The 14032-nt window shown below is 36.4% G+C and overlaps 1 protein-coding gene across 1 annotated transcript; it reads left to right on the plus strand.

Moving 5' to 3' along the window:
* Nucleotides 1-702: 702 nt before the first annotated feature.
* On the plus strand, nt 703-7399 carry LOC108965993. Its single transcript, XM_018928688.1, has 8 exons — nt 703-1173; nt 1241-1406; nt 1493-2015; nt 2124-2299; nt 5350-5822; nt 5883-6048; nt 6121-6652; nt 6742-7399. The coding sequence occupies exons 1-8, from the start codon at nt 788-790 to the stop codon at nt 6918-6920; spliced, it is 2601 nt and encodes an 866-aa protein (XP_018784233.1). The 5' UTR covers nt 703-787; the 3' UTR covers nt 6921-7399.
* Nucleotides 7400-14032: the final 6633 nt, after the last annotated feature.

The following is a 14032-nucleotide window of genomic DNA, read 5'->3' on the forward strand; positions in this document are numbered from 1 at the left end:
GTGTTCCGCCTCTCTATACGCTCGAGATCCGCCAGACGAATTTCAACTAACTGTAGTACCTGATATTTCAATGACATTCTTAGTTTACAGAAAGAAAATGGGCGAAAAAATTACGTACATCGAAGCAAAAGTGTTTAAGCGGTCCCGATGCATATAGTTGAATATCGGTCTATATTCGAAATATATATGTAATTGAAATTCAGAGAGAATCCTTTCCAGATAATATAATAGTATGTCTGTGCGCCAAAAATGCATTGAATTGGGCCAATACTTAACTTAGCCCTCATATACTAAAAATACATTTTTTTTAGCTTCCGCCTGACTTTATACCGCATATATCGGTCAATATGTGAGCTCTCTTAATAAAATTGAGGGAGTGTATTTTTCTTACAACGGTGCACATTTATGCTTAGAGTAAATAAAATCGAGTACAAATCAGTCGTGGACCCCATATAACTAACAATCCTTATATACTTGTAGGTACTTCCCCCGCTTTGCTCTCTGCAAGTTGCTAAAAGATAAAATGTTAGGCTATAACCAAACGTAGGCCTTTCTTACTTCTGGTTGTTGATTTTTACATTGCTCTCTCTCTCTCTCTTCTATTTTAACAATGTTGTTTAACTAATGTATGCTCAGTATATTCCATTAGTTAAATTGTTTATTATATATCGCTCATCAAACCATGCTCAGCTGATTTAGTAGTTTGAAATTTACGTTCAGTTAGAATTGTGAATGCTTTCAATTCACACTGAGTTCGCAAATTAAACGGAAGCGTGTGTAAATAAAAATGACTGGAAACACCGATGATTTCAATGCCGACGAACTACAGGCGCCGGAATGGGTGAACAATGATTTCTTCTTGAAGGTGTTGACGAACTGTGAGCAAAAAMCMAGCAAAATAGAAATTGTGAATGTGAACATCTCACCAGCTTCCGTGAAGGGTGATCACTAYGCAAGCATCATCTTTCGCGCGCAACTGGAATATCGAGTGAATGGTGTGCACAAAACTAAATCTGTGGTCTTGAAAACTATGCCGGAAAGCGATGGCCATAAAAAGGAGATGCTAGGCAAGACGGATATTTTTGAAAAGGAAATAAGCATGTATACTAAGATTCTACCGCGTTTCGAAAAGATTCTACGCGACGTTGGCGATAATACAATGCTGAAAGTACCGTTAGTATTTCGCAAAACCACAAAGTTGTGCGATTTCACATTCAATGAAATGAACGAATAATTGCAGGTGTTTATACAGCGCTTTGACGCCCAAGCAAGTGATTGTCTTCGAAGACCTAGTGGCCGCCGGTTATGAGGTGGTGCGCGATCGAACTCTTACCATGAACGAAGTGAAAGCGGCCTATTCTACGTTAGCCAAGTGGCATGCCATCAGCTACAAAATCAATCTAGAGGTTCTTATTACACTTGAAAATTTGAAAAGATTTGGTTGAACTGGATATTCGACTGTAATTAAATACATTCTTGCATGTGTTTTCAGGAACCACAGTTTTTTGACGAATTTCAGCGTGGCATATTCAGCACGTCGAACTTAGCAGAGCCATTTATGTCAACTGGTATAGAAAATTTCATAGATCTACTGAGAAAAACGCCTTCTTTACAGGCTTATTTACCATATTTTGAGAAATTGAAGCCCAAACTCTTAGAAAGTTGTCGTCAAAGTTATGCCGAGTACCGTGAGTCGCCGAAAGAGGGTGCATGCTATGTTCTCTGTCATGGTGATTTTCATGACAAAAACTTGATGTTTAAACATCACAAGGAAAGCGATGACATGGTCAATGTTATGCTGTTAGACTTCCAAATTTGCTACGTGGGTCCGAATGTGAATGATTTGATATATTCCATCTATTGTATGTTGGATGAGAAGTTACGATTAGATTTTCCAGCACTGCTGTACTATTACTACACCGTTTTCAAAGACACTCTAGCCAGTATCGGTTTTAAGGGTACTTCACCGTCACTTTTGCAGATGAGGAAAGAACATATGCGTCATAAAGACTTGGGCAAGTATTGAGCACTTAACTACTCTTACAAATTGTTGACAAATTACACAACCGAACATAATGCCACTAGACGATACATAATGAAATAAATTTCTCTACTTTTTTTAGAACTGTTTCTCTTGGTGACATTTTTGCCCATGTGGCACGCTCTCAATGAGAAGGGTAACGTGGAAAATATCATGACATCCGACGAATATCGTCGCTCTATGTACGATTCAGTGGAATACGTAAAGTATGTGGAGCATATTTTACCTCAGTACTTGCATCTAGGCTATTTGGAGGATTAATTGTACATTTACAATAAAAAAAAAATATATAAAAAAAAGAACAAATTATTTTATTCTTTAAAGCTGAAACTATTTACCTGGCAAAGTACTTAAGATCGAGTATATTATTTTAACAATTTAACTCAGTTATTTGGTTTACTGCTCTCAAACATAGTAGCGAGTGGCGAAACGAACACGGCTTATGCATGTATGGCTTAATTCTTGTGTCTCTCTTGAATGTAATTTTGAATATTTCACACTTGGTCACATGTTCCTAGATCACACGTACCTCTATATCTAAGGAGATTCAGTACTGGAATCGGATCACTACCGAGTCTACAAAACTCCATTAATCAAAAACCTTTAAAATGCCATAAGTAAGCTCCACACAAGGCTGTTAGACGAAATGCATTAAAGAGTGACACACACACGCTTTTAAATCGTGTGTGGCCCCGTATTCTAATAAGTTTAATTTTTTCAGGTTAGAACACCTCACAATCGTCATAATCGTATGTATATTAATTTTGTTAAAAACTACGAAAAGTGGGACAAATCGATAAGTAAATACGTTGAGACATTAAACTCTCCGAGTTTATATTATAGACGTTATAATAGCCGAGGACAAAAATCTACAAAGAGCACCGTCATGCTTTGGCAAAAGTAATTTTTTTATTCAGCAAAGTTCCCTTTAAGCATAGTTCACTGTTTATAGGTACCCTCCAACTTTTCGATACCTTCTTTCTGGTACGATTTGTTCTTTGCTGACAAATAGGCCTCAGTTTTGGCGAACACCATTTTATTCGACGAAAGTTTCTTCCCAGCGAGCATTTTTTTGAGATTTGAGGACAGGAAATAGTCACTGGGGACCAGATCTGGAAAATATGCTGGATGCGGAAGCCATGTGCGGGCACTCTTAGGAAAGTATGGATACTTACATCTGGTTCAATTCATTTGATGCAATTTTCAGACCTTTTCTCTTTGACAACGGAATGAATTAACGCATTCTGCAAAAAGTAAGAAACATGTGGATAAAAATGTCGGCAATTTACGAAACAACAATTGTGACATTAAAAAGATAAAAGCACCTTGACCACTTAGTATAGTACTTGATATCATTATTTATATATTTATAATTGATAATGGATGCTTTCCAGGTGCAGATCTGGAATATGCACACGATCTGTTTCTCTCCAAGAAGCTGTTTATATGTCAGAACCATTGATATTGGACCACAATAGCATAAAGCTGTCATACAAAGAGAGCGAACAAAGTCACTATTCATACCTTTATTGAATTTCTTGAAACGAAACCAACACTACTAAAATTTACACAATATTCTGAGCGCCTCAGCGGATCTTTGATAAAAGCTTCAGCGCAGTTATTGGGAATACTATGTGCGTTACAAAAATAATGACTAAATGTACAATTACTACTTGTTATTCACATAGTGTTGACACTACATATTTAATAACAAGTATAAATATATACATACATATACCTATGTACTTATATATGTTAACWCACGATTACDCAKCATATTTTTTCWKCGTGCTGTCTTACGTAATCTGAACTGTTTTTGAGTAGTTTACCGAAATTTTTTTGTTGCTAAACACTCTCATTTGCKCTCTGCTAACGTCWTATGCCTCTGTTCAGGTACGAAGCATATAATTAGCAACACGCTTGTCGTTTCGTCGCTTTATTTCAAAATCATCAGTGGCATACATGAAGTAATTAAAAATCATATCATTAGTTTTTTCCTGTCCCATCAGGAAATTAACTTGGAAGTACCCAAAAAAAAATTCCTTGAAGATTTTAGCCCTTAATATTAATATTAAGGACTGGAAAAAACATGTAAAAATTTTCTATAGGAAAAGAAGACAATCGAGATTTTTTATCTTTAAATTTCTATAGCCAGAGGCATTTTATGGTATCGCTTTGACTGTAGACACATAATTCTCAGAATTGAACACTCTAAAAAAGTGCTTATTGCGACAAAGCGAGGTAGTACGGGGCTCAAAGCCTGACATTTCCACGAAATTCGCATGTTTTTGAAAACATCTCGTAAATGACAAGAGCTATAGAAAACTTGTACAAGAAAAACTTGTAAGAAATTCTATTTGTTATAAAAAAGGTCTAAAGTCAAAACCACCATCATTAATACTTCTCGAGATATTCGGCGCTTTAAGTAAGGCTTTGTAGAATTTTCACAGATGATAAGTAAGAATGTTATTATTAAGGGCTCAAATTTTCGGGGAATTTTTTTAAGGTAATTTCAACGAATTTCATAATAAGATTGAAAACAATGAATAGTTCAAAAAAAAAACACCCTAATATACATATATATATTGTTAAAATAATCTATGTCTCACATATAGCAATAAAAGTAAAATTCTCACAACTGATTTGCTTGCGAACCGAAGAGAAATTAGTTAACCAAATATTTGCCTCAGCGCGGATATATTTATTGCCGTCTAACTCAACCAGCTAAGCGGGTATACTTAGCATGCTACTAACTACTACCACTAAGATGTCTTAAATAGTTTCTGCTTTAATCGAAACATGACAGCAGCGCGATCACATTGTATTATCTAAATTGTTTTACAAATAAAACTGAACCATGTTTAATCGTCTGTCAAGCATAACTCATAATACTTGAGTTCTTATTATCTAACTGAGACCGCCTTTTGCCAATTCACCTGCAGTTCTACACCCTAAGTACTAGCATATTGTTGGGTATATACACTTTTGAGTTAACAATGCTCAGCTAAGAACTATCAGACAACTGCTCGAACGGTACTCGAGCTGAATATTTTTATTTATCAAGCAATTTTGCGCTAAGTTAAAAATTATAGCAATTTTTGCGTATCAACACACTACAAGTATATCATTTATGGTTGTGATGACACCACCAAAATGCAAAGACCAAAACGAAACGAAAAAACAAGTGTCTACTTTGAATTAATCTATTTCTGCTTCATTGTATATAATTTTAGAGTAATGATCTTATCTACATATGAAATGTTGCTTGGTCATTTCAGAGAAACCGCACTCAACGCTTTGCGCTTTAGTATTTAAAGCTACATTCGTTTATCCGCAGAACGCAAACTACGCACAGCGATCGACAAGTAAACAGTGACTGGCATTTTAGAGATAATATGGCACCTAAAGCCGAGGAATACAACGAGGATGAGCTGCAGCCGCCACAATGGTTAGATAGTGCGTTTTTTACGCAAGTGTTGCAGAATTGTGAGCAAAACGCAAGTGATGTGGTGTTGAAAAGCTTCAAACTCACTCCAGCCACTGTTAAAGGTGACCACTATGCCAGCATAATGTTTCGTGCATTGACGGAGTATCGGTTAGGTGATGTAGAGAAAAGCAAATCGATGATCATAAAAACAATGCCAGAGGTGGAGGGCACCAAAAAAGATATGTTGGAGAAATTTGACATATTCGAGATTGAGATTGGCATGTATACGCAGGTACTGCCACGCTTCGAAAAGCAACTGCGTGATATTGGTGATAACACAACGTTGAAAGCACCGTAAGTACCAGTCGTGATTGCATGATATGAAAGTGATACAATTTCTTTTTCACGCTCAAGTGTACTCTATCATGCGTTATCTCCACACAAACTCATCGTATTTGAGGATATCGTGCCACTGGGCTACAATGTAATGCGCGGACGTTTTGCGAATGAGGACGAAGTAAAAGCCGCTTACGCCAAACTAGCCAAATGGCACGCAATCAGTTACAAAATAATAAAAGAGGTATGTGAGGAGGTTAATCTTGAATTTCATCAAGTAATTCATTTGATAATTTATTTTACAAACATCGTCTAGGAACCACACTACTTCGATGAATATCGCCACAGTTTCTTCTCGCAGGACAGTATTAGGGAAAATCCATTCTTCATGAACGGTACGAAAACGTTTTTGGAATTTGTGCAAAAAACACCAGAGTTGCAGGAATATTTACCAACTTTTGAGAAACTTTTGGAGAAAGTGGATCTACTCGATGAGGCTGTTGCTTCCTATAACGAATATCGAGTGGCGCCGGTTGATAACGCTTACTATGTGCTCAATCATGGTGATTTCCATTCGAAAAATATGATGTACAAGCATAATCCAGATACCGGAAAATTTGAAGACGTTATGCTCTTGGACTATCAGTTTTCCCATGTTGGTCCAATAACCAGTGATTTGGTGTACTCCATATTCATGTTGTTAGATGATAAGTTGCGTCCACGTACAGCTGAATTCCTGCATTACTACTTCACTATTTTCAAGGAAACTCTTGAGAAAATAGGATACGACGGCCCTTTACCGAGACTGGTCAAATTTCGGGAGCACTTGTTCCGTCACAGATACACAGGTAAGTGCGCGAAAGATTTTCAAGATTTCTCTTAAGTCTTACATAAGCAGCGCGAAGATTGCTAATTTTGTTCTATTTTCGTTTGAAAGAATTGCTGATGATGATGCTATTTCTGCCGATGTGGCCTAAATTTTGTCGCGGAGATTTGTCACCAGATTTGCTGATAACCGACAAAGAGTACACTCTTAAGATTTATGACAAAGAGTACCTCGACGAGCTGCTGCGGATTATTCCGAACTATTTGCATTTGGGTTATCTTGATGTTTAGCTGAAAACTTGAAGTAAGTTTCTTTAAGGTGACAAAGATGTGAAGCATTTAAGTGCAAGTTAGCGTTATTTTTATAAGTACTGCCATTGCAGGAGATGTGATTCAAGCAATACAGCTGTTAAAGGGTCAGTGGGCTAATCTGGCCTGTTTTTTTGACATTTTTTTTCCATAGAAATTTTTATGCTACAATAGAACCTTTTCCATATATCATGAGGTATATCGTGGAGTGAGTAAACAAAATTTTTCGAAATTTTTTGATAACAGCTGTCGGAGAAATGGCTGGGTGAATGAGATGCATTTTTTCACTGGCATTGAAATACAAAAACCCAATTTGTTCTTAAAAACTACATGAGTGGTTATCGTCCCTACAAGAATCATGAAAATTGTTGATGAACAACAAAGTAATCAACGTTTTTTTTTTTAATTTTTCTCAATTTTTGTTTACAAAAATTTTGTCATAATATTGTCAGTAAATTATAAAAAATATAGGGACGATAGCCAAGCGTTTTGTGAACATAAAAAAAATAAAACTTTAAGCAAATCGGTTGAGTAGTTCGACCGGAATCATGTCCGCCAATTTAAGAGAGTGTGTTTTGAGAAAAACGCGCTTAAAATTTGAGGTACTGCCAAGTGAGCAGTCCGAGCGCTCCGAACATTCAGCAGTATTATTATTTTTGAGCCTGGTTTGAAACCTTCCAATAGTAAAATGGGGTTCAGCATTAATTTTAAGGGTACATGGGAACAGAACATGCAAAAAAAATTTTTTAAAAATTTTGAAAAAAGATTACCCTACTGAAACCTTAAGACAGTAGAGCTGTATACTTTGCTTGACACAAACAAATAAAGGACCAAATAAAATAAATACTATTTTTGTATATATTAGTGGTTTTTATTTTCCGATAATTATTATTAGCCGTAAATTCTATAAACGCCCTTTCTTTTGCGTTTTGCAGTTTGGTGGTGTCATCACAACCATAAGTGTTATACTTGTAGCGTGTTGATACGCAAAAATTGCCATCATTTATAACTTAGCGCAAAATTGCTTGATAAATATAAATATTCAGCTCGAGTACCGTTCGAGCAGTTGTCTGATAGTTCTTAGCTGAGCATTGTTAACTCAAAAGTGTATATACCCAACAATATGCTAGTACTTAGGGTGTAGAACTGCAGGTGAATTGGCAAAAGTCGGTCTCAGTTAGATAATAAGAACTCAAGTATTATGCTTGACAGACGATTTAAAATGGTTCATTGAAGTTTTATTTGTAAAGCAAATTAGATAATTAAGACTACAATGTGATCGAGCCTGTCTCTTATACACATCTAGATGTGTATAAGAGACAGATCTTAGTGGTAGTAGTTAGTAGCATGCTAAGTATACCCGCTTAGCTGGTTGAGTTAGACGGCAATAAATATATAATATCAGCGCTGATACAAATGTTTAATTAACAAATTTTTTATTCAGTCCGCAAATATACGAGTTGTGAGCGCTTAACTTTTGTTGCTCAATGTGAGAGACAAATTTGCATACATAAATATAAGAATGTTCAGGAAGCAAAAATGCTGTGAACAATTTAAAAACAGTTAAGGTTGTGTAGAAAAGCATGCTTAAAGATTATGCTGCATAATTGTGGGTTAAAATATATATGTATATGCTTATACTTGTAATCAATTATACACTGTTGACACTATGTCAATAGTAAGTAGTAGTTGCACATTTAAGTATTATTGTTAGACTACAAATGAATTGAAAATACGTTTGCTGCCCGTGATTGACTTTGTACCTAAAATAGTATAAGGCACTGATCGCTATAAGAATATTTATATTTCAATCACTTGTCTGATTGAAGTGTAAAACACGTGTTTATTAATAAAAATAAATGTATTTAATTCTTAGACGAAAGTATGTACATAAATTGATCTATTACAGAATTGAAATAATTGTAGACTAAATAACTACATATATAAGTCTAAGTTCCTGTCCTGCCATATGGTACAGAGGCATGAACGATGACAATATCTGAGGAGTCGACGTTACGATATTGTTAGAGCAAAGTACTGCTACGGCGAGCAACGCAGTCGATAGAACGATGAGCTGTCAGAGCTATTTCATAATATGTCTTCATGAAATTTGACATAGATTATATGGCAAGGGTTATCTTCAAACATATGTTTTCATAGCATACATACTATGTATAAACTACATATATATAGGGTGTCACCTCGTCAATAGTATTACAGCTTCGGTGCAGACGAAGTTTTGTTGTTTATTAAACAATTGAAGTTTATGAATCAATTAAAGTATGACTTGAAAACCCATACCATAACACTTACTATCTCAGATCTCAATTAGTAGCGCGCTCGTCGCTTGTCATTATTAATAAAGCCACAAAATTAGAAACGCAACATTAGTCATGATTTGGAGCACTTGGGTCTTACCACTGTAGCAAAATCCTGATTAAAATTCTTCATTGTAGTACGCCATAACGAAGAACGGAAAGCAGCGCTCAAGCTATATACTCCTAGCAAGCCAAGTTTAGTTAGTAATAAAAACTGCTTAGAAAAGTGAATGCGCCGAATGCTGCGAAATATATAAACAGTTTGCTCTGCTTGTTAAGGCAAGGTGCAACCTCCAACGCTTGCTGCGGCTGAGACAAGCACATCCGACGGACAGGTAACACCTGCAGAATAATATAAACACGCTGAAAGCTGCGCAAGCCACCAAGGCAATGCAGTATCCTCAACTTCGTCTGTACGCTTGCTGCTGAAATTTCTTTCAGTTCTTCATTATATCCTTCTAAGCTAAGCAAACACAATTGTTTTTCTGTCTTATTTACACACTAAATCCCCACCGTGGCCGGGAAAGTTGCAACCAGCTATTTCAGTATGCGTGGCATCTTAATTTTGCTACCGGAAGTGCCACCCGAATATGTATCTCAAAATGTCTACAGCGCTGCGGCGATGTCTGTGTGTGAGCACCTGTGTTGGGGCTTTCGCCGCCGTTGAGTGGCTACGGTGTTAGCTGCAACCATTAAAGCAGGTAACAAGATTGATTATGTCCCAAAGTTGCTTGCAACATATCAGACCTTCAGCCGTAGAAAACGTATCTGCAGCTAAAGAGCTGGAGAAACGCAATAAATGCATTAAAGAGGAGGACAGGAGTACGCAAAGAAAATTGGAATACTTGCAGGTACAAGAAATATTATCACACAAGAGACACATGCTTGCATGAAGAAAATATACAAAGAAAACGGAAATTAAAAATCGCGTTGGATGTGAAGTAACTCTTTCGCCTTTTGTTGCAGGATTAAGAACAAGAAAAAAATAACCACCTGAAAATAACTGTTTATCACATATATGTAAATAAGTTATAAAAAATGACTAAGTTTTATTTTATATCAGGGAGTTTGGCTATTAGAGTCAATGCGGTTCTACATTTCATTTATGTCCACGCCAGCTCAAAAATATTTTGAAGAAATCCAAACTGCACTGAATACTGTTTTTAAAAAGCCTACGTAAACTCGCTTTTATTTGCACTATAGCTGCCGGTAGTTGCATCGCTAACTCTTGAAAATCAATTTAAAATGCAAACACTTTTTGTTCGGAGGGTCGCTTTGTTTGACTACTCGGTTACGTGGATGCTTGAAGACGGCCTTGATTGATAAATCGCTACAAGCGTAATGCAATTATGAACATGCTATAATTGGAATCATTAACAAAGCTTAATCGAAAATCAAAATTAAATTCATTCGCTTAAGTGAGTTTGGAAAGCGAGTAGTGCGAATGGCTTGACTTCGTGGTGTCCCTTCCGTGGTTAAGCTGCCGCTGATTTCTTATCTGCCTAACTTGTTGCTATTATATTTTAACAAATTAATTTTTACACGAAAACAAAGTCAAGTTAAGAGGGTGTCTAACTGCATTGATAAGTAGATTATAGAATGAAGTGTGAATCGAGGAAAGCTGTGGTCGAAAGGCAGGGGTGAGGAGTAAAGCACAATATTTGCATTTCTGCTAGCCAGGAAAGTAGGAAAATTCATTTTTACGGATAAATTAGAAATCAAATCAATAACTATCCACCACGTAATGGGGTTTTCAATACGAACGCTACAAAACCGATAGGGAGAACAACGGCGACATATCTCTTTAGGCATTTTTGACATTTCGCCTCAGTAAGGTTTGCCATTTCACCATGAAAAGATATACGAACCAACAGCGAGACAAAATCATTAAAATTTTCTACCGATAGTCACTGGCCCCACCTTTAAGAGGGCAACGTCTAGTGAGACAAAGAAGTGATCGTAGTGTCGAGAATATTGCTGCCGCTAGCGCATCAAATAAGGAAGACCCAAATCAGTCCTTCACTTCTCGAATTTTGTGAAAGATCTTTGCTTATATCCTTACAAAATCAATTTGACGCAAGAACTGAAGCCACTTGACCACACAAAAGGTATTATGTTCATGATACGAATTTTCATTGAAAAATGTGTCACCATTGCATTCTGAAAAAATCACGGTTTAGTGCGGTTTATGGGTCGGCGCGTTACTATGAATGGGAGTCGTTACCGCTCAATGATAACCGAACATTTTTGGTTCGATTTGGGTGATATGGACTTAGAAAATATATGGTTCTAAGAGAATGGCGCCACTTAATTGGCCGCCTCGGTCGTGCGATGTGACGCCGTTTGACTATTTCCTGTGGGGCTACGTCCTATGGTCTACGCCAAGAAGCCAGCGACTATTGATGAACTTCGTACGAATATCGAACTTGAAATTGCGGCAGTATCGGGCGATTTATACTTGAAAACCGCCGAAAATTGGGGTCAGCGTCTTGGCTTTCGAGCCAGATTGGAATACGAAAAGGCCCAAGGTCTTTACGCCTTATGATTTTCGATATTCTGAATGACCATATGCCGTATATTGTGAATGTTGGGTAGTCGATGTGGTTAATGTCCATCTATTATTTAAAAGTTTACTTAATAAAAAATTAAGAATTTGTTTAATTTTTTTTTGTGTCAGAAGTGTATGAAATACATCTACATATTGCTCATATTTGTAGTAAAACGATTTCTGTCTTCTGGTGTTTTTTTTTTTTTCCTTTTTTCCATAAACTTTACAATGTGTCTTCAAACATTGCGAAAGTTGCGTCATGTGCATATCTGCTTCTCATACACCTGTATACGCGTCTGCCACGCCGTGCCCCGCAATAGCAATGACACAAGTGAGTTTGAAATTTTTCGCTGTCAAAACTTTGGTAATTGAATTCCTGCCGTTAAATGATTAGACACCGCTGAAACTAGCTCAAGCTGTGCGGGTACAGATGGCCACGCGCGAACATGTGAGTGGGTGCGTGGACGCAGAACGTCGGCATGGCGGTGCTAAACTAGCAACTTCGCATTTGTCTGAGCACGAATAAAACTAGCAGCAGCATAAAGTTATATTGATGACTCTGTCTGCAGGCAGCAGTGTGATCGGGCAAGGGCGCAAAGCGTTTGCCAACGAGCAGACGCAAATAGTTTCAATTTAAAAGCTCAATCGCGCATTTTACACGCGCAAATGCCACTTCTCATGGTGACAGCAACAAATTAGTTGCATTTTCTACGGATTTGCAAAGAGTGGCGAAAAATTGTTAAAATTGAAAACGAGATCTCCTCAAAAAACTGCAAAGCTGACACAAGTGCATGGCATTTTTCTGAGTTTTTTTTTTTTTTTTTTTTTTTTTTTTTTTTTTTTTTTTTTTTTTTTTTTTTTTTTTTTTTTTTTTTTTTTTTTTTTTTTTTTGAATAATTTGTCATTACTTGAGCATCTAAAGCAGCGTTTTCATTCATCGGTGTCATTGTTAGCATGTCTCCAATTTTTCATGCATTCCAACATATTTTAAAACTCTTCCTATTGACATCAAAGACGCTTTATTTCATTTTTCGTATTCGCTTCTACTTTAGTTATATTCTTCGGGGTGTGCAGCTGCTTTTATGAGGGAATTTCCCTTCGAGCAGATTCGATTATAATTTAATATGAATTATTGACAGCGTTATTACTGAGATTGAAAATGTGTCAAGCACTTTCTGGTCAGCAATTTGCGCGTAAAAATTTTAGTGCCTGAAGTTTTTTACGCAGGAAAAATCAGCTGACATAATTGTTACATAAGCTGCAATTGGTGATGGATAACGAAACGTTGTTTTTCCTACATTTTTATTACGACTAAAGAATTTAAGCGTTCTGGACTAGTGGAAAAATAGCAAGAAAAATTATAATTAAATCAATGGTAATGGAATAGGAAGAGTTTCAAATAATAATATCGTGCATAAAGCTCCCCAAGGCTATCATAGTCTGCATAAATACATCCAAAAGGTTCTTTACTAATCTTGATTTTGAAGCAACTATTCTATCTAAACTACTTTTCCGAAGTTCACATCATTGTCTTAGCCAAGAACTCCTGCCAAATTTCCTAGTGATATCTGCCCAAATCAAAAAGGTTCTCACACAAGCATTCGGTTCCAATCGTTCAGTTCGTATGACAGCTCTATGCTTAGTATTCCGATATAAACAAGTTCTTTGGAGCTTGCAGAATTAGACGACAACGTCTGGCAAATTTAGTGAAGGCAAAAAACAAAAAAAAAAAATATGATTTCAGTGGTTGAGTTTGTATGGCAGCTATATGCTAGAGTGGTCCAATGTCAACGGTTCAGACAAATGACCAATAATTGTTGAAGAAAAGAACGTGCGCTAAACGTAAGATCGAAATTTCAAAAACTCAGGAACCAATTCAGTTTCATTCCCTTTTGAATGGCAGAAACATTGGAGCAAACTTTAAAATATTACTATGGTTTGTTCCATTGACTACATTGGTCGATATTATTTCATCGCTGCCCAACTAAAACCAACATTTTAGTAACAGAGCTGCAGTATAACTGCAGAATGTTAAAGAATATAACAGCATAAAATACTTTATTAACAGAGCTGCTGTATAGTCAGAGAATGTTAATGAATATAACAGCTGGTTATCAAGGTAGCAGCGAATAATCTCATCATTTGTTACAATCTGTTAATAATGTCTTACGAAAGTTCGTTATCAAATTTCTGCTTAAAAAAAAAAAAATAAAAAATAAAAAATAAAT

Source organism: Bactrocera latifrons, unplaced genomic scaffold, assembly GCF_001853355.1.
Source record: "Bactrocera latifrons isolate USDA-ARS-PBARC rearing strain unplaced genomic scaffold, ASM185335v1 scaffold_153, whole genome shotgun sequence".
NCBI classification, from domain to species: Eukaryota; Metazoa; Arthropoda; class Insecta; order Diptera; family Tephritidae; genus Bactrocera; species Bactrocera latifrons.